This window comes from Salmo trutta, chromosome 14 (genome assembly GCF_901001165.1).
Source record: "Salmo trutta chromosome 14, fSalTru1.1, whole genome shotgun sequence".
NCBI lineage: Eukaryota > Metazoa > Chordata > Actinopteri > Salmoniformes > Salmonidae > Salmo > Salmo trutta.
This window is the reverse complement of record NC_042970.1, coordinates 67,903,022-67,923,385: the sequence shown is the minus strand read 5'-3', so window position 1 is coordinate 67,923,385 and position 20,364 is coordinate 67,903,022. Positions and strand designations below refer to the sequence as shown.

Sequence of the window (20,364 nt, the reverse complement as noted above, 5' to 3'; positions counted from 1 at the left end):
ACACATAATGACAAAGCAAAAACGGGGTTTTAGACATTTTTGCAAATTTATTCAAAATAAAAAACGGAAACATCACATTTACAAAAGTATTCACACCCTTTACTCAGTACTTTGTTGAAGCACCTTTGGCAGCGATTACAGCCTTGAGTCTTCTTGGGTATGAAGCTACAAGCTTGGCACACATGTATTTGGGGAGTTTCTCCCATTCTTCTCTGCAGACCCTGTCAAGCTCTGTCAGGTTGGATGGGGAGTGTCGATGCACAACTCTTTCTAGATCTCTCCAGAGATATTCGATCGGGTTCAAGTCCAGGCTCTGCCTGGGCCACTCAAGGACATTCAGAGACTTGTCCCGAAGCCACTCCTGCGTTGTCTTGGCTGTGTGCTTAGGGTTGTTGTCTTGTTGGAAAGTGAACCTTCACCCCAGTCTGAAGTCCTGATCGTTCTGGAGCAGATTTTCATCAAGGATCTCTCTGACTAGTCTCCCAGTCTCTGCTGCTTAAAAAAATCCCCACAGCATGATACTGCCATCACCATGCTTCACCGTAGGGATGGTGACGCTTGGCATTTAGGCCAAAGAGTTCAATCTTTCACCAGGCCAGAGAATCTTGTTTCTCATGATCTGAGAGTCCTTTAGGTGGCTTTTGGCAAACTCCAAGCAGGCTTTCATGTGCTTTTTACTAGTTTCAGCTGGCCACTCTACCATAAAGACCTGATTGGTGGAGTGCTGCAGCAATGGTTGTCCTTCTGGAATGTTCTCCCATCTCCATAGAGGAACTCTGGAGCTCTGTCAGAGTGACCATCGGGTTCTTGGTCACCTCCCTGACCAAGGCCCTTCTCCCCCGATTGCTCAGTTTGGCCGGACGGCCAGCTCTAGGAAGAGTGTTGGGGGTTTCAAACTTCTTCCATTTAAGAATGATGGAGGCCACTGTTTCTTGGGGACCTTCAATGCTGCATAAATTTGGTACCCTCCAGATCTGTGCCTCGACACAATCCTGTTTTGGAGCTTTGCTGACAATTCCTTCAACCTCATGGCTTGGTTTTTGCTCTGATATGCACTGTAAACTGTGGGACCTTATATAGACAGGTGTGTGCCTTTCCAAATCATGTTCAATCAATTGAATTTACCACAGGCGGACTCCAATCAAGTGGTAGAAACATCTCAAGGATGATCGATGGAAACAGGATGCACCTGAGTTAAATTTTGAGTCTCATAGCAAAGGGTCTGAATGCTTGTGTAAATTAGATATTTCTGCTTTTTATTTTGAATACATTTGCAAAAAAATCCTACAAACCCTTTTTTGCTTTGTCATTATGGGGTATTGCCTGTAGATTGATGAGGGAAAAAAATAATTTAATCAATTTTAGAATAAGTCTGTAACGTCTCAAAATGTGGAAAAAGTAAAGGGGTCTGAATACATTCCGAATGCACTGTATTTGAATTGTATGCTATATTTGTTTGTTGATTATTCATATACTTCTCGATGAATATGTATATTTGTGCATATATTAATAGGGTTGCAAAGGGAGGATATACGTGGCCTTCAGAAAGTATTCACACCCCTTTACTTTTTCCACGTTGTTCTGTTACAAAGTGTGATTAAAATTTATTTAATTTCCATTTTTTTGTAAAATATCTACACAAAATACTCTGTAATGTCAAAGTGAAAAAAAAGAAAAGCTATCATTATTATTAGAAAATAACACAGCAATATATCGTGATTAGATAAGTATTCAACCCCCTGAGTCAATAAATGTTACAATCACCTTCGGCAGCTATTACAGCTTTGAGTCTTTCTGGGTAAGTCTCTAAGAGCTTTGGACACCTGGATTGTACAATATTTGCCCATTATTCTTTAAAAAATGTGTCAAGCTCTGTCAAGTTGGTTGTTCATCATTGCTATACGGCCATTTTCAAGTCTTGCCATGAATTTTCAAGACGATTTAAGTCAAAACTGTAACTAAGCCCCCCAGAAACCTTCAATGACATCTTGGTAAGCAACTCCAGTGTATATTTGGCCTTGTGTTTTAGGTTATTGTCCTGCTGAAAGGTGAATTTGTCTCCCAGTGTCTGTTGGAAAGCAGACTGAACCAGGTTTTTCTCTAGGATTTTGCCTGTGCTTAGCTCTATTCCGTTTATTTTTTATCCCACAAAATAACTCCCTAGTTCATGCCGATGACAAGCATACCAATAACCTGATGCAGCACCACCATGTTTGAAAATATGAAGAGCGGTACTCAGTGATGTGTTGTTTTGGATTTGCCACAAACATAATATTCAGGACAAAAAGTTAATTTCTTTGCCACATGTTTTGCAGTATTATTTAGTGCCTCGTTGCAAACCGGATGCATGTTTTTGAATATTAAAAAAAATTCTGTACAAGCTTCCTTCCTTTTACTCTGTCATTTATGTTAGTATTGTAGATTTATGTTTGTGTTGTTGATCCATCCTCAGTTATCTCCTATCACAGCCATGAAACTCTGTAACTGTTTTCAAATCACCATTGACTTGGTATAGTGATACTCCATCCAAAGTGTTAAATTAATAACTGCACCATGCTCAAAGGGATATTCAATGTCTATTGTTGTTTTACAGATAATTGTATGTGTGGGGTGTAGAAATGGGGTATGTCACACGGAGTGAATCCATGCAACTTATTGTGACTTTTAAGCACATTTTTACTCCTGAACTTTTTTAGGCTTGCCATAACAAAAGTGTTGAATACTTTATTAACTCAAGACATTTCAGCTTTTCATCTGTTATTCATTTGTAAACATTTCTAAAACTGGCTCTGTCTTCAACCTAGCTCCCTGGCTATCTCCCTGGCTATCTCCCTGGCAGAGACCAATCCATAGAATTAGGAATTAGAATACTGGAATGGACATGAACCTTCTTATGATGGTAATATAAAGTGTCAGACATTTTGGTAAGGGAGTTGGTCAACCATGGTTTTGCCAATGCTCTGATAAGAGTGTAAAACAATGAATTTATAGATTATCTGCACTGTATGTTGTTAGCTAGCTAACCAGACAGTTTTTAGAGGAGTGATCCCATAGGTTTTTTTTTAAATAACTGCCAGTATGCCAACAATCCGTTCAAACAATCAGTTGATGATAGGACTTAGACAAATTGTAATTGCAACAAGTACTGATATTGTATCATATAATAACAATTTAGAAGAAAATACAAAATTAGACATTTATTATGGTCTGTTTATGTTATAGGCTATTTATACAGAAAATGTGTATAAAACCTGTCCGTATAAACTGTATTTATAATTATATGACAATATTTTAGGTTGACAATACATATATTACATCATTTCTGGTATATCACTTGCCTTACTTTTATTTCCCTGCATAAGTAAAAGCAGGAAATGCATCACCTATGCGTTTACTGCATATTCATTCCAGATTGTTTTGAATTTCCATTTTCACTCCATTCTGGAACTTTGAGTCTTTCTAATTTAATAGGATCTCTAGCCATGTCTAGATGGAATACAGCTTCTGTCAAATTGACTTCAGAAGTGTATATTTATTTTTTTGCATTATAGCTAACCCTTACCCTAACACTTTTCATAAACTGCTACGTTAATTATCATAACCTGCTATGTAAGTTTTCTTAAACCTGCTATGAAAAGTCAATTTTGACAAAACCTGTAACCCTTCTAGACAAAACCGATCTCTATGGACCAATCACATTCCAAAGACGCACCCAAAATGTTCCTCTGGCTTACTACATCACCATAGAAACTGACCCAAACAAAATGTTAAGTTGCTAGGCAACGTTTGATTGTCTGGATGACAAATGAGAGAAAGATAGCTGAAGCTCGAGAAGATTTTTCAGGCTTGAAGACTTGGTGAAAAAATAGGTGCAATATTGTTGAATCATGGCTGGAGATAAACAAGAGATTCCACGGCTTGAGCTGGAGGCTGTAATTGGGTTCAACGGCAATGTAAAATATCCTGCCAGCCTATTTAGCTAGCTAATCTATTCAGCTGAGCTAACATATTCAACTGAGCTAATCAAGTTATCTGGTAACAAGTAATACTAACGTTAGCTAACGTTATTTGTTGCCCTGAGTGATATGGCTGTTGTCACTAGGATCAGGGCATGCTATGGTAGCTACTAGCTACTAACGTTACTGTTGCTTGTTGCCAGTGGGGGTTTCAGCTGGTTTGTCATCTTTTCAATGTGTCTAAATATAACTAAATTATTTGTAATGTGCTGTTCAGTTTATGGAAAGTATTTGGAAGTTTCCTTCAAAACTTTAATCCACCCACATCGAGGGGTGGGGGTGTGTGTATTTTTTGTCAATAACAGCTGGTTCGCGATTTCTAATATTAAAGAAGTCTCGAATTATTGCACGCCTGAGGTAGAGTACCTTATGATAAGCTGTCGACCACACTATCTACCAAGAGAGTTCTCATCTGTATTATTCGTAGCCGTCTATTTACCACCACAAAGCAAAGCTGGCACTAAGACCGCTCTTAACCAACTCTATAAGGCCATAAGCAAAGAAGAAAATGCTCCTAGTGGCCGGGGACTTTAATGCAGGCAAACTTAAACCAGTTTTACAACATTTTTACCAACATGTCACATGTGCAACCAGGGGAAAAAAAATCCTAGACCATCTTTACTCCACACACAGAGATGCATACAAAGCTCTCCCCCGCCCTCCATCTGGCAAATCTGACCATAATTCTATCCTCCTGATTCCTGCTTACAAGCAAAAACTAAAGCAGGAAGTAGCAGGGACTAGCTCAATACAGGAGTGGTCAGATGACGCGGATGCTACACTACAGGCCTGTTTTGCTAGCACAGACTGGACTATGTTCTGGGATTCATCCAATGGCATTGAGAAATACACCACCTCAGTCATCGGCTTCATCAATAAATGCATCGATGACGTCGTCCCCACAGTGACTGGACGTACATATCCCAACCAGAAGCCATGGATTACAGGCAACATCCGCATCGAGCTAAAGGCTATAGCTGCCGCTTTCAAGGAGCGGGAGACTAATCCGGACGCTTATAAGAAATCCCGCTATGCCCTCAGACAAACCATCAAACAAGAAAAGCGTCAATACAAGATTAAGATTGAATCCTACTACACCGGCTCTGACGCTCGTCGGATGTGGCAGAGTTTGAAAACTATTACAGACTACAAAGGGAAACCCAGACGCAAGCTGCCCAGTGACGCGAGCCTACCAGACGAGCTAAATGCCTTTTACGCTCGCTTCGAGGCAAGCAACACTGAAGCATGCGCGAGAGCACCAGCTGTTCTGGATGACTGTGTGATAACGCTTACGGTAGCCGATGTTAACAAAACCTTTACACAGGTCAACATTCACAAAGCCGCTGGGCCTAGATGGATTACCAGGACGTGTACTCAAAGCATGCGCGGACTGTTAAGTGTCTTCACTGACATTTTCAACCTCTCCCTGACGAGTCTGTAATACCTAGATGTTTCAAGCAGACCACCATAGTCCCTGTGCCCAAGGAAATTAAGGTAACCTGCCTAAATGATTACCGCCCCGTGGCACTCACATCAGTAGCCATAAAGTGCTTTGAAAGGCTGGTCACGGTTCACATCAACAGCATCCTCCCGGACACCCTAGACCCACTCCAATTTGCATACCGCCCCAACAGATCCACAGATGATGCAATCTCAATCGCACTCCACACTGCCCTTTCTCATCTGGACAAAAGGAACATCTATGTGAGAATGTTGCTCATCGACTACAGCTCAGCGTTCAACACCATAGTGCCCATGAAGCTCATCCCTAAGGTAAGGACTCTGGGACTATACACCTCCCTCTGCAACTGAATCCTGGACTTCCTGACGGGCCGCCCCCAGGTGGTAAGAGTAGGCAACAACATGTCTGCCACGCTGATCCTTAACACTGGGGCCCCTCAGGGGTGTGTACTTAGTCCCCTCCTGTATTCCCTGTTCGCCCACGACTGCGTGGCCAAACACGACTCCAACACCAGCATTCATTTTGCTGACGACACAACAGTGGTAGGCCTGATCACCGACAACGATGAGACGGCCTATAGGGAGGAGGTCAGAGAACTGGCAGTGTGGTGCCAGGACAACAACCTCTCCCTCAATGTGAGCAAGACAAAGGAGCTGATTGTGGACTACAGGAAAAGGCGGGCCGAACAGTGGAGCGGGTCAAGAGTTTCAAGTTCCTTTGTGTTCACATCACCAACGAACAATCATGTTCCAAACATACCAAGACAGCCGTGAAGAGGACACAACAAAACCTTTTCCTCCTCAGGAGACTGAAAAGATTTGTCATGGGTCCCCAGATCCTCATAAGGTTCTACAGCTGCACCATCGAGAGCACCCTGACTGGTTGCATCACCACCTGGTATGGCAACTGCTCGGCATCTGAACGTAAGGCGCTACAGAGGGACCTATATAATAGGCGGTCAGAGACTCCAGTCACCCAAGTTCTAGACTGTTCTCTCTGCTACCGCATGGCAAGCGGTGCCGGAGCGTCAAGTCTAGGACCAAAAGGCTCCTCAACAGCTTCTACCCCCAAGCCATTCGACTGCTGAACAATTCATAAAAATCGCAGCCAGACAATTTACCTTGACCCCCCCTCTTGTACACTGCTACTACTCGCTGTTTGTTTGTTACCTATCACTTAGCCCCCACCTACTTGTACATGTACAGATTACCTCAACTAGCCTGTACCCCCGCACACTGACTCGGTACCGCTGCCCCCTCTATATAGTCTTGTTATTGTTATTCTTATTGTGTTACTTTTTATTATTACTTTTTATTTTAGCCTACTTGGTAAATATTTTCTTCTTCTTGAACTGCACTGTTGGTTAAGGGCTTGTAAGTAAGCATTTCACGGTAAAGTCTACACTTGTTGTATTCGGTGCATGTGTCAAATTTTATTTACCTTGATGAGTTTCTCCTGAATCCTGCTTCAGACAACCATGTTAGGTTAAATCATAATCATATCCTCATCTTTAGTTTTGGTCTAAAGCATGTCTTTACAATTTTTTTGGGACAGGACATATATTTTCTGGCCTCAGAGTGCACCCAATCAGAGAACACTTAATCTATCCTCTTGGTTGCACTGTTATTTTGAAGAGCCTGAAAGACGGCAAACAGGAGTTCCTCCATGGACACACCAACAACGTCTCCTGTGTCACTGTGTCCAAAAGCGGACACTACATCGCTTCTGGACAGGTCACCTTCATGGGCTTCAAGGTAAACTAAAGACAGTGAAGCAATCTAGTATTAAGAGAGCAGTCATGTTTCACCTCTTGATATCAGAGGCAGACAGACAGACAGGCAGGCAGGCAAGCAGACAGACAGACAGACAGACAGACAGACAGACAGACAGACAGACAGACAGACAGACAGACAGACAGACAGACAGACAGACAGACAGACAGAGTAGGATGGAGGCACGGAGGAAGAGGCTACAGGTGAATGTTGAACTAGGAAACACATGAATGGCATTAGATTACAGAGTTAATCTATGTTGTTGCAGGCTGATCTGATCATCTGGGATTATGAGAAGAGAGCGATCCACGCCAGACTACAGCTCCACAAAGCGAAGGTGGAGGGACTTGCCTTCTCCCCCAATGACAAGTACCTTGTCTCCCTGGGTGGACAGGATGATGGAAGGTACGAGGTAGTTTAATGTAGCAGCATTTTGTTCCAGTCCTGCTATAACACACCTTATCCTACTAATCAACTGGTCCTCAGACCTTTGATTAGATGATTAGATTGGTTAGATCCAACAGGCTTTGGATGATTGTGTCACTTTAAAAACTACTTTCACGTTGGAAGAATTTCAACAGTTATTTGTAGGTTATACTACAGAATGGCTGTAAATGTGAATAGTTTGTGTTTTCAGCATTGTGGTGTGGAACCTTGAGAGCAAAGAAGCGATCTGTGGGAGCCCGGCCTCTGCCCACAGTGCAGGCCACTGCCTCACCATCGAGTACACCAACCACAGCGACAACATCTTCATCTCCGCCGGCAAGTGAGTGACTTACAGAGACTCTGGGTTGCTGTTAGAATAGAGTATTACTTTGTCAATCAGAACTGATCTTTATTGGACTTGAACACAACGCAGAATGATTAAATAAACAACATTTATTATTAATACTTTCGAATTAACCCACTTGTAATATGTTGTTTCCCTGTAGTGGCACAATGCGTGTTTGGGAGCTAGACCTTCCAAATAGGAAGATCCGGCCTATGGAATGCCAGACAGGACAGCTGAAGAGGATTGTCAAATGTATTGAGGTGAGCTAAACCATAGAAAGCAGACCCAGCTCGAAGTAATAGTGGTACTGACTGATTACCCACTGGGCACAGGCATCAATTCAACGTCTATTCCACGTTGGTTCAACGTAATTTCATTGAAATTATGTGGAAGCTCCATTGATTCAACCGGTGAGTAAATTGCACAGTGGTGCCAAATGCCCCCCAAAATGATTTTGTACGACCCATTCTTTGCAAGTTCAAATCCCTGACAAGGTACAAGTCTGTCGTTCTGCTCCTGAACAAGGCAGTTAACCCACTGTTCCTAGGCTGTCATTGTAAATAAGAATTTGTTCTTAACTGACTTGCCTAGTTAAATGCAGGTGCAGTGAAATGCTTATGTTACTAGCTCCAACAGTGTAGTAGAATGTCTCTCAAACACAATACACATACACAAATAATGAAAACAAGAAATCAAGAAATAACAATCCAGATAGATATATTAGAGTGAGCATGTGAGAATTCAGAATATATGCTGAACAAAAATATAAAAGCAACATGCAACAATTTTACTGAGTTACATACAGTTCATATAAGGAAAACAGTCAATTGAAATAAATTAATTAGGCCCTAATCTATGGATTTCACATGACTGGGAATCAAGCAGATTGCAAGGGGGGCACTTTAACTGACTGTATCGGTCACGTCAGATTCCTGAGTAGACGGAGGTGGACCGGTGGGACCACCCGGGCTTCCAGTTCAGTGCATATTAGTGTGTATCTGTTCAGTGTATATTAGTGTGTATCTGTTCAGTGTATATTAGTGTATATCTTTTCAGTGTATATTAGTGTATATCTTTTCAGTGTATATTAGTGTATATCTGTTCAGTGTATATTAGACAAGCGAACAACATTCACAACCTTTTCATTGTCAATAAATCCATATTGCTCATATTCTTGATGAAGAATGTTGGCAAGCTCACTTGTTTGAGACCACACAATTAACCAAATCTGCTAAATAGTGCAGCTAATACTCTATATAGAAATACTATGATCGATTAAAAACAATACAATAAAAAAATGAGGAGAATAAATGATTAAAAAAATGTATGTTCATGATAATTTCTACACACTTTCTACCTGGTATAAGTAGTTTAGATTCAGAATGGAGTATTTTTTTGCGTCCCATTCAAAACCTCCCCCGACCCACCAGTTGAGAACCAGTAGTTTATATCGTCTATCTAAAATTGCCATGTTGCATCCATACTGTAGCTTAGCCTATACATTAGAGTGGTTCCATTTCCTCAGCCCCTCAGCTTCATGGCAAACCAAGAGGTGGGGCTGAGATGTATCCATTTTATATTACAGAGTGGGCCTTTTAACGCTATGTGTAGAAATACATGATGTACTCAATGCGGCATTCTGCCATTCATCATCTAACCCTCATAGAAAGGTTCAGTTGGAGGGGGGAGTGACGTCCATCGCTGTGAGAGGCGAGGGCCACCAGTTCTTTGCAGGAACGGAGGCGGCTCAGATCTACCGTTTTGGCTACACAGACTTCAAAGAGGAGCTGATCGCCACCAGTCACAACAGTGCAGTCAAAGACGTGGCCTTCCCTTTGTGAGTGACACCTTTCAAAGTATAGGCACACATTAGAGACAGGATTACATACTGTACGTGATTCACTTTTTTTCCCCACAATATTGTTTTATAGCACATTCTATTATCACTACTACCTGATTGCCATATGTCACCTCAAATATATAGCTGTCTTTACCTATCTCCACCTCAAACATAGTCTATGCTGTCAAGAGAGACTTCCTCAAACAACATTGCTTTCGTCTACCTTCATGTTTTGCCGTCATTGCCCATTTACTCCCACTAGAGGGCGATATGACCATGTTTAAAGCATAAAACATGTATTATCGCCTATGGCTCTGGTACAAAGCAAATCCTGTTCCATAGACTAAAGTGCAGAATGACTGGCCACAAACTTATTCCAGTGATGTTTCTGATTCTCTCCCAGTGGCTCGTCGGAGCTGTTTGCCACGTGTTCCCAGGATGACATCAGAGTGTGGCACGCCGAAACCTCCAAGGAGCTGCTGCGGCTGTCCGTCCCCAACATGACCTGCAACGCCCTGGACTTCATGATCGACGGACACAGCATCATCAGTGGTAGGCAGGAACCAATAGGAGTTCTGTTTGGCAATGGGGTCATTTAAAAAATGAACACACACACACAACTAAGTGCACACACACGCATACACACACTTGCGCATACACACACACACACACACACACACACAAACATACACAGATGCATAGACACACACACGCACACACACACACACACAGTATATGTGGTCCATGCGGGAATCAAAACCACAACCCTGATGTGGCTAGCATTACACTAGGGAAGAATGGTACGTCATCAATGCAGCGCATGGCATTGTCATAAGTTAGAACGATGATGGACTAGCGTCAATTATTATGGAGCACATTAGCCTGTAAGATAATGACAGTGTTTTTAATGCGAGGGTGTGAATGCGCCTGATTTTCCTTCTCATTGTTGGAGCCTTGATATGTTGAGTCATGATAATAACATTTTCATTCCAGCCATTTACAGTTAAGACACACGTCCAATGTAAGGAACTGAGCCCACAATCTTCACAGTAGCCTGGGTGCCAGTCTGTTTGGGCCGTCATGCCACTCCTTGTCATGCCAAAGTCTGCTAAATGGCCACAGTGTTTGGCATGATAGCACAAAGATCTGCAACCAGGCTATCATCACAACACATTATAGCACAATCTCAATATAGAAATACTTAGGAGTGTCATGTATCGACTATTCCCATCTAATGTATTTTTCTTGTTCCAATTGTTTTACAGCCTGGAACGATGGGAAGATCCGTGTGTTTGCCCCAGAGACTGGCAGAGCCATGCTGGTCATCCACAGTGCCCACAGCATGGGCGTGACTGCCATCGCTGGCACCAGGGACTGCAAGAGGATCATTAGTGGAGGAGGAGAGGGACAGGTCAGATGAAAAGTCATCCTGGCATGGCACAGGACACCCTTTAGTCTATATTTAAATAGAGAGCATAGATTAAGAACCACCAGTATCAATTAACCACCACATGCATGTGACATTTGTACAAATAGTTGAAGCTCTTCCTTTTCCCCCATCCTTCTCACAAAAAAACTCCCCAAAAAACACGTATTATTACATACGTATTTAAAACAATGTTTTAGTGGTGTTCATCAACAGCATCATTGTATTGAGTCCAAGTGCCAGTCTCTGGCCTGTTGCAGGTGCGTGTGTGGGAGATCCTGCAGGGCTGTCACCGGCTCATTGAGACCATGAAGGAGCACAAAGCCACCGTCACCAGCATCAAGATCAAGAGCAACGACAAGGAGTGTGTCACCGGCTCGGACGGGGCCTGCATCATCTGGGACTTGGTGTGAGTTCAAATGCACATTCTCATGTATTCACACATACACACACACACACTGTACACACACACTGTACACACACACACACATACTATACACACACACACACGCATGGATGTATGCATGCTCAAATCCGTAAACACATGTAAATGTGCAAGCAAGCACGCACACACACAGACACACACTCAAACACTTCTTTACCCCATGCCCTTAATCCTTTATCCCTCTCTGTCTGATTGCATTGGCTTCCCACTGTGAGAGGCTTTCAACACACATCATTACTACCACTACCATTAATACCACTCCTCCGTTCATGTGTTTCCTGTATTCAACATTCATTTCAAGTCTCTTGCTCTCCTTCTCCCCCCCTCACTCTCTCTCTCTCTCTCTCTCTCCCTGGTCCCCTCCCTGCTTCTCCTCTCTGTCTCCCCCTCTCCCTACCTCTCCCTCTCCCCTCCTGCCGCTGCAGGCGTTTTGTGAGGAATCAGATGGTCCTGGCCAACACTCTGTTCAGAAGTGTGTGTTACCACCCTGAAGAGTACCAGATCATCACCGGTGGCACCGACAGAAAGGTTTGGAATTAGAAAGGACTCAGGTCCCTCTTGGTGCCAAGACTCACTGGCACAGCACACTGTAGCTAGCTGATGATTTCACTGTGCAGCGTATGGTCCCCAGTCGCCAGTCATGGAAAGTTAGAGAAGGCTGTTCTCTGTATTGAGGCATTCTTGTTAGCCTTCATCTCATCTCAAGATGAGCTCTGTTAGAGAGGCTAGTATTGAGGTGCTGTAGAAAGGCCATGTCAAGCTTGTACACATGCGCACGTCAGCTGTGTCATGTTTTGGAATGTTTCCCTACCTTCTTTACCAGTCATAATAAGCCACAATGTAGCAGTCATGCTGCCAGGTGTATGTAACACCTCTATGCCTTGATTACCTAGAATGAAAACTGAGTTACACAAGGTGGGATTGGAGGTTCACAACAGCCTCTCTTCAATATGCACCTCAATATCCACTCATCACAAGCTCTACAGACTAATAAGGCCCGTATTGTTGGCTCAACACCATGCTGTGAGGTGAGGACAAACTGTACTGATTAGCGAGCACTGTGAATGCGCTGAGACTGGAAAAAGAGAGGCTGAGAAAATGAGCAGAGGAAAAAAGAGAGACTAGAAAGAAAGTGCTCTGGCTCTCGCGTCTTCCTGCGGATGCGATGCCCGCCTATGCCATCCAAGTGCCCGTGTGCCAGATACACCATCTGCTCGCCCCAGGACACAGGCGCTCTGTCTGGGGTGAGCAAGCAGTAACACACATAGATACACACGCACACACACACACACACTGTATGTGTGGGGGGGAGAAAGAAAGAGAGAGAGAGAGAGAGAGAGAGAGAGAGGGAGGGGGACAGGAAGAGAGGGATTGGATGCAGCAGCTCCTTGGCTCAGAGTTCAGTCAGTGGTAGAGGGTCTTTGGGGACAGCTTCACACTCTCCAGTCTGTCGGATGGAAGGAGACACCAGAACAGACTACTGCTGCTGGTGGTTCTGTTGTGGGGTCATCCAGAAGCCTCTTGTGATGATGACCCAGCACTCCTGTGTGTTGGTTCCAGTTTTGGCTGATTATGATGTAGGGCCATCAGGGTCTTGTTATTTATTATTAGCTATTGTGGCATGTCAATTATCAGAAGCATGGTAAATAGGCTTCTGTGGCCTTCCCATTGTCCAGCACTAATAGGACAATAAAGACCTTCTGAAGTATTCCGTTTAAAAGAGAGAGAGCTCTTGAACATCCTATAACTTCTTTGTTTGACTAATGTCCTTGACATGTTCAGTTAAAAGAGTAGGATTATATTTTGTTGGCGAGAGGTACTGTATGTGTAAATGGATTAGCATGGTCAAATACATGGCTGAGCGTAGCATCGGGGTAAATGGAAGCCCACACAGTAGCTAAGAAGGCTTTATCGGTGTACAGCCTTTCATAAGTGGGTTACTGTCCTCAATGATGTATTGCCTCAACATATAGGTGGAATTACACAACACTACACACAACAGAGTGAAAATGTAGACTAATCTTGGCACAGTATGTATGTTTTCAACATACTGGTATTGAAATTACACAACACATACTGTACCATAGGATTGCACAAAATACTGGACATTTAATCTCAGTTTGGCACAGTGGTGTAGCTTTCAATGCATTGTAATGGTTGTGTAGCTTTCAATGCATTGTAATGGTTGTGTAGCTTTCAATGCATTGTAATGGTTGTGCAGCTTTCAATGCATTGTAATGGTTGTGCAGCTTTCATTGCATTGTAATGGTTGTGCAGCTTTCATTGCATTGTAATGGTTGTGTAGCTTTCATTGCATTGTAATGGTTGTGCAGCTTTCATTGCATTGTAATGGTTGTGTAGCTTTCATTGCATTGTAATGGTTGTGTAGCTTTCATTGCATTGTAATGGTTGTGCAGCTTTCATTGCATTGTAATGGTTGTGCAGCTTTCATTGCATTGTAATGGTTGTGTAGCTTTCATTGCATTGTAATGGTTGTGTAGCTTTGAATGCATTGTAATGGTTGTGTAGCTTTCATTGCATTGTAATGGTTGTGCAGCTTTCATTGCATTGTAATGGTTGTGTAGCTTTCATTGCATTGTAATGGTTGTGCAGCTTTCATTGCATTGTAATGGTTGTGTAGCTTTCATTGCATTGTAATGGTTGTGTAGCTTTCATTGCATTGTAATGGTTGTGCAGCTTTCATTGCATTGTAATGGTTGTGTAGCTTTCATTGCATTGTAATGGTTGTGTAGCTTTCAATGCATTGCAATGATTGTAGGACCTAAAGCTGAAGCTATCCTGCTAGGCAATTAGTATTTAAAGTTCCAATGCAGCCATTTTTATCTCAATATCAAATCATTTCTGGGTAACAACAAGTACTTTACTTTGAATGTTTTAAATTTAAATGGTCAAAATAATACAAAATTGCTTCTTCGCAAAGAGCAATTTCTCAAGCAAGACTTTTGCTAGGACTGTCTGGGAGTGGTCTGAGTGAGTGGCCTAATTGGACGAGCCTAATGAGAGGGATATGTAACCTGAAAACTCGCTGTTATTGGCAGAGAGGTTTGAAATTCTCTTTGTTATTGGTCTATTAACTTATACCGCCTGGCCAAAACTCCATCCCACCAAAACAGGCAGAAATGTCAAGCGGTCTTTTCAAACAGCTCTTACACCAAAAGGGCATTATTATCATTTTCACAATTTTACAGTATTATTCCAACCTCCTAGTGTGTAAATATATATAAAACACAGAAAAATCATGTTTTTGACTGCACTGGGCCTTTAAAGAAAGAATCATGTCATTTCAGCAAGCCATGACACCCACCATCTCAGATTGTTCTGAAATTGTTTCTGTAGTTAGAAACAGGTAAGATTAGCATTCCTGAAACATTATTTTTGCTGAAATTAAATGTTAAATCGGAGAAATTAAGCTAATTGATTGCATCCAAATCGGTCATTTTAATTGATAGGATTGAGATAATATTCAATAAATATAGTACCCAACATCCGGTTTGGACCAAACCTCTTCTTACTAATGACAAAAATTAGGTATCCCAAAAAATAGTAAAAAGTCACCCACGGGCCCAACACACCCCATGCCAATCCCACCCCAACAACCAGTATACAGTATCAGTTCTCTGTTTGACAAGTAGAATGAAGCTGTGGCTTGGAGTACTGCTTCTCCATACTGTAATGTATTCCCTGTGAATCTGGTGATGTTTTTTCCCCCTGTTCAGAGAAATGAATCATTGAAGTCACTTGCATTATTTACCATAAAGAAGTGTGAAAGTACCGTATTCTGACCACTAGATGCCGCTGTTCCTGTTATACAGCCACACTCTTTTGTCTATTTTGCTGGTCTCTTGTGTTTATTAAATAGATTTCCTTTGCAACTTTGGGTAGAAAACCAATAGATTTGGCTCATTATGAAAATACATTGTGTGGTCATCCTCACAATTCAAGCCAGTCAATTCAGTGTGTCCTTCTCTCAGCAACCTAATGCTTCAACCTAACTCTCCTTGAATAGGAATTGAAGGCTAAAGCAATGCTAGCAGTAGCCGCATGCTAGCCTTGGATGTAATTAATTTCTGGTGGATGTTGCCGTGGATGGCAGCCAGGTTCCACAGGAGAAGGGAGGGAACACAGATGGGTGAGGGTGACTCGGCCACTCTCACACAGGTGCTGGTCTCTAATAAGCCCTCCATGACACCAGGAGAGGGGAGAGAGGTCGTGACTAGAGAATCAAACTGGATTTGAACCCATTCCCTATATGACACAACACAAATTATATTGGAGAGAGGGAGCGTTGGGTCTGCTACTTGGCTAACTCTCCTCCCTCTCACTTTTTTGGCTGTGTCATATCTCACCTCATATGATAGCCAGTGATTTGATTAAGATTCATATCATGTAAGCTAGTTGCTGCTGGTATTGAGGGGTTTTTCTTTCTTTCATTATGCTAACCAAAAATGTTATTTCATAAAGTGAATGAATGCACGCAAAGAACTTTGGATTTTTCCATTTCATTTCTATCATAATGAAAAAATATAATGTATGCATAAATTATGGTTGTCAGTCATTATGTTGACCATATGTTTTCACAATGAATGATGCATGCAAAGAGCCTTGAGCCTTTCCATTTTAATTGAATTATACTGAAGAATAGTCCTGAATGTTGTGTATTACTCAATAATGTCTAACAAATGTGTTTTCCAGTCAGTAAACTTTTGTCACGCCCTGACCATAGAGAGCCCTCGGGGTTCTCTATGGTGTTTTAGGTCAGGGCGTGACTAGGGGGTTTTCTAGTTTTTATTTTCTATGTTGGTGTGAGTATGGTTCCCAATTGGAGGCAGCTGATGATCATTGCCTCTAATTGGGGATCATACTTAGTGTGGTCCTTTTCCCACCTGCGTTGTGGGATATTGTCTTGTCTAGTGCCAATGTGTGCTCGCTACGAACTGCATGTTCGTTTATGCTTTGAAGTTTCACCTTAATAAATAAATATGTGGAACTCTATGCACGCTGCGCCTTGGTCCACTCATTATAACGAACGTGACAGCTTTTTCCATTAAATTTGAATTATATTGAGGTACAAAAGTATTTTTTACCATCCCACAGAAATGTGTCTTTTAGGCTGCCTCTTTGCTTTGAGCACTGTTTTTCATTCTTAAAACTATAAATACCTTGTTGTTTTTTTGCAATTTGTTTCTCTTCAATCCCATTATTACAAACTGTATTTGATATGTCTTTGTCAGATTACATTTCCTCAGTCCCATAATGCATTATGTTTGTGGTCTTACTAAGAGATGAAATCCAGTCCAAGAAGCTATTCTTATAAATGCTATTCTGAGCTCTCTCCCATGTAACATTTCTTGTTTCATTGCATACAACTGGAGCTTTTTTCTGATAGGCTGACACCTTTCTGATGAATCCTCTGAACTGGTTTATTCAGATATTCTAGACATTTTCTCACTTCTGTGTGAGGAGATTGCGTTGGTTATTGTAATATTCACTCTATCGCCTAAACATTGACTCGTTGATGATTCGATTTTCAGTTAATAAAGCCCATTGAGCATATAAAGAAATCATTCATTTCCAGGTATCAGTTTGGCCAGTTCCAATACTTAAAATCACAAATGGTTTAGTTTTGTGCTGCCAGCCAGTTAAGCTGCCAGTTTCCTCTTCCTTGATACCTGAAGAAGCACTCACATGCTGCATTTTAATGATGAAACTCCTCTCGTTTGCGTCAGTTAGTTTGTAATTGTAATTAGCTTTGTCATAAAAATAACAAGAAAGGACCTCGCTTGTGTGTGTGGGGAGATTGTGGCGTTACTGTGCGGCTATAAATAAACTTCAAATAACAATTGAGCCTTTGAGAGACTCAAGTCTTTGACAGCTGCAAACCCTCGGGATGATTAACTCTCATTTAGAGTCACAAACATGTTGTTTTAACTGTGGCGGGCGCACAAAAACTTGATAGACTCTCTCCGGCCTCATTTACATATAGTGGAATAATGAAGATAGATTATTCAGTGAGGCAGAATTACTATACTATAAACGAACAGAAGAAATACAAGGAGTGGCATTCATACTTAGTATAAAACTGTGATACATGGTCATTTTAATAATTTATTGTAATATAACATAGAATGTCAAATAAATTGAATCTGACAAGTTTTATATGTACAAGCTCTCTCATTCATATTCCATATACCTGAATGGTCTTCTTTCCCAGATTGGTTACTGGGAGGTGTATGACGGCTCAGCCATCAGAGAACTGGAGGGCTCCCTGTCAGGAGCCATCAATGGCATGCACATCTCACAGGACGGACAGCACTTCGTCACTGGTACAGTACCCTTTACATTGGTTTTGTTGGCTGAGTTGAAGAGGTAGAGCATGAGTTGATTTGTGATCCCGCCAACTGTTTGGCGTGACATTGACATAGGAGTTGGCACAGCTCCCAACAGATCTAGGACTAGTCGTTGACTACCATCAATCAACAACAGCACATGGTGTGTCCATTAAATATCCCTGTATCGACTCTCAATAGCTTGGGACTATCGTGAAGAGCACTTGGTTGAACATGACTTCAACATGCGGTTGGATCAATGTTCGAAGGCTTTTCCGTAGAAATAAACATGGTATATGTCTCTCTGCTTGCCCACTTCAGGTGGAGACGAGAAGCTGGTGAAAGTGTGGGACTACTCAGAGGACGAGGTGACCCACGTAGGCGTCGGCCACAGCGGCAGCATCACCAGCGTCAAGATCTCCTCCAACGACAGGAGCATGGTGAGCACCAGTGTCGACGGGGCCGTGCTCCGGTGGAGGTACCCCCACCCCTCCTCTCCCTAGAGCGCCTTCCGGAGGCCAGGAGAACAGAGAGTCAAAAAAACCATGACCCTATGGCCTTTGACCCACACACCCTACAAACTTTTTACTTTTGACCTTGACCCTGCCCAGTCCCAATACACACCTGTCCTCACACCAAACAACTCTGAAGAACTCATGAACACTGAACATCCCCTTAGTGCTATCATAGAGCAAATGTTTCATTCATTCATGAAAACAAATGGGTATAATTTTGATTGTGCGATATTGACTTAAGTATGCATTACTAGCTACATTTTGCTTGTTGAAGATAATTGCATAGTTATAGTGTGGTATTCGCCATACTCTAATAATGTACTGTATCAACAAACTTGGCAGACACACATGTTCTAATATGCATGGAATTAACCTAATAAATTGAAGTAGGGACTCTTAACCTCATCAATGCAAAGTTGGATATTGTAGCCACAGAACATTATAAAGATACTCATCTGCTCATCATAGCCTTGAATAGCATTCTCTCTGATCTTCTATGGAAAGAACAGAAGTGATTGTGTCATCCCCTTTTTCCCATTGATACGCAGCGAATGTAAAAAGGCAGGCTACACAGTACATTAAATGCATTTTTCATACAGATATAACTGTCTTATATGCCTGCCATGTGGTAAAGAAGAGAAAGAGAGACGACGAGGCCCAGATTCACAGGCACTTTAGCACACCGCTGCTGTCAGCTAATCTATCACTAGAAATTCCCCAGAGACTTCGGTAAAGAAGTGTGCGTGTGTGCGTGCGCACGCTCGGGTGTGTGTGTGTGTGTGTGTGTGTGTGTGTGTGTGTGTGTGTGTGTGTGTGTGTGTGTGTGTGTGTGTGTGTGTGTGTGTGTGTGTGTGACCAGCGAGCCTCTTGGAATGCTTCCATCTTCCCAAACTCATTCCACTCTCGATTGCTCAGAAGCTCAAAACTCAATAATTAATAGCTACCCCACTAGTCCGCAACCAACAAAAAGAGAGCAAACCTGCAGTGCGCTATGGACGGACCAAGTTAACAAAACATAACCTACACCCCTAGCTCTGTAAAATAGGGCATCCCATCCAACTGCCCATGCACGCACGCACGCACACACACTGAATACTCAGGTGGCCATGCTATGAGATAAGAGTAACGTATAGCCCTATAGGGTAAGAGTTTGAGTTTCTGACTCATCGCAGAAGTTTGGAACCGGGGGCTGCAGAGTGCAGACTCCTCAAAAATACAAGGCTTCCGTTTTACACTGCAATAATACGTGAGATTATAAAAATATTGGAAGAGAAATATGAATATTATACATCTGCGTGAGTAAATCAGCACATCTGGATCACTAAATCCAATCTATGGTCTTGGCGAGCTGTGAAATTAAAACCGAAATTGATTGAGAATATCAGCAGTGTATTGCACGTTGCGGTACAAAACATGCACTACCAAGTAGCATTAAGACCATTTATTCTCTGTGTTTTTCCCATCATTTGATTCCTCCACGTGTGTGTCTCCAGATTGCAGTGAGGCAGGGGGATGTGCCAGCCTGACAAAATGATTTGTAGGACATTTGTTTGATAGTCGTGATGAATAATCAAATCAAAGTTGATTGGCCGTGTACACAGATTTGCAGACGTTATCGCAGGTGAAGAAAAATGCTTATGTTTCTAGCTCCAACAGTGTAGTAATATCTCCAACAGTGCAGAAATATCTCCTAACAGTGCAGTAAAATCTCCAACAGTGCATTATTAGATGAGGCATTCCATCAGAGGATAGGATAGTGCAGGTGCAGT

At 42.2% G+C, this 20,364-nt stretch overlaps 1 protein-coding gene across 1 annotated transcript; it reads left to right on the top strand.

The window, feature by feature from the left end:
- Positions 1-2,618: 2,618 nt before the first annotated feature.
- LOC115147855 (cilia- and flagella-associated protein 52-like) lies at positions 2,619-18,791 on the top strand. The gene is made up of 13 exons (XM_029690125.1): positions 2,619-2,623; positions 7,055-7,232; positions 7,519-7,655; positions 7,888-8,016; positions 8,183-8,282; positions 8,500-8,516; positions 9,608-9,859; positions 10,266-10,414; positions 11,128-11,273; positions 11,549-11,697; positions 12,159-12,261; positions 17,966-18,077; positions 18,402-18,791. The coding sequence occupies exons 1-13, from the start codon at positions 2,619-2,621 to the stop codon at positions 18,581-18,583; spliced, it is 1,659 nt and encodes a 552-aa protein (XP_029545985.1). The 3' UTR covers positions 18,584-18,791.
- The last annotated feature ends 1,573 nt before the right edge of the window (positions 18,792-20,364 follow it).

What these genes read in the sequence shown, in the direction of transcription:
- LOC115147855 (XM_029690125.1), top strand. An exon ending in ATCTTCATCTCCGCCGGCAA is followed by an intron (nt 8,017 to 8,182) that starts GTGAGTGACTTA and finishes GTTTCCCTGTAG; the next exon opens with TGGCACAATGCGTGTTTGGG. An exon ending in AAAGACGTGGCCTTCCCTTT is followed by an intron (nt 9,860 to 10,265) that starts GTGAGTGACACC and finishes ATTCTCTCCCAG; the next exon opens with TGGCTCGTCGGAGCTGTTTG.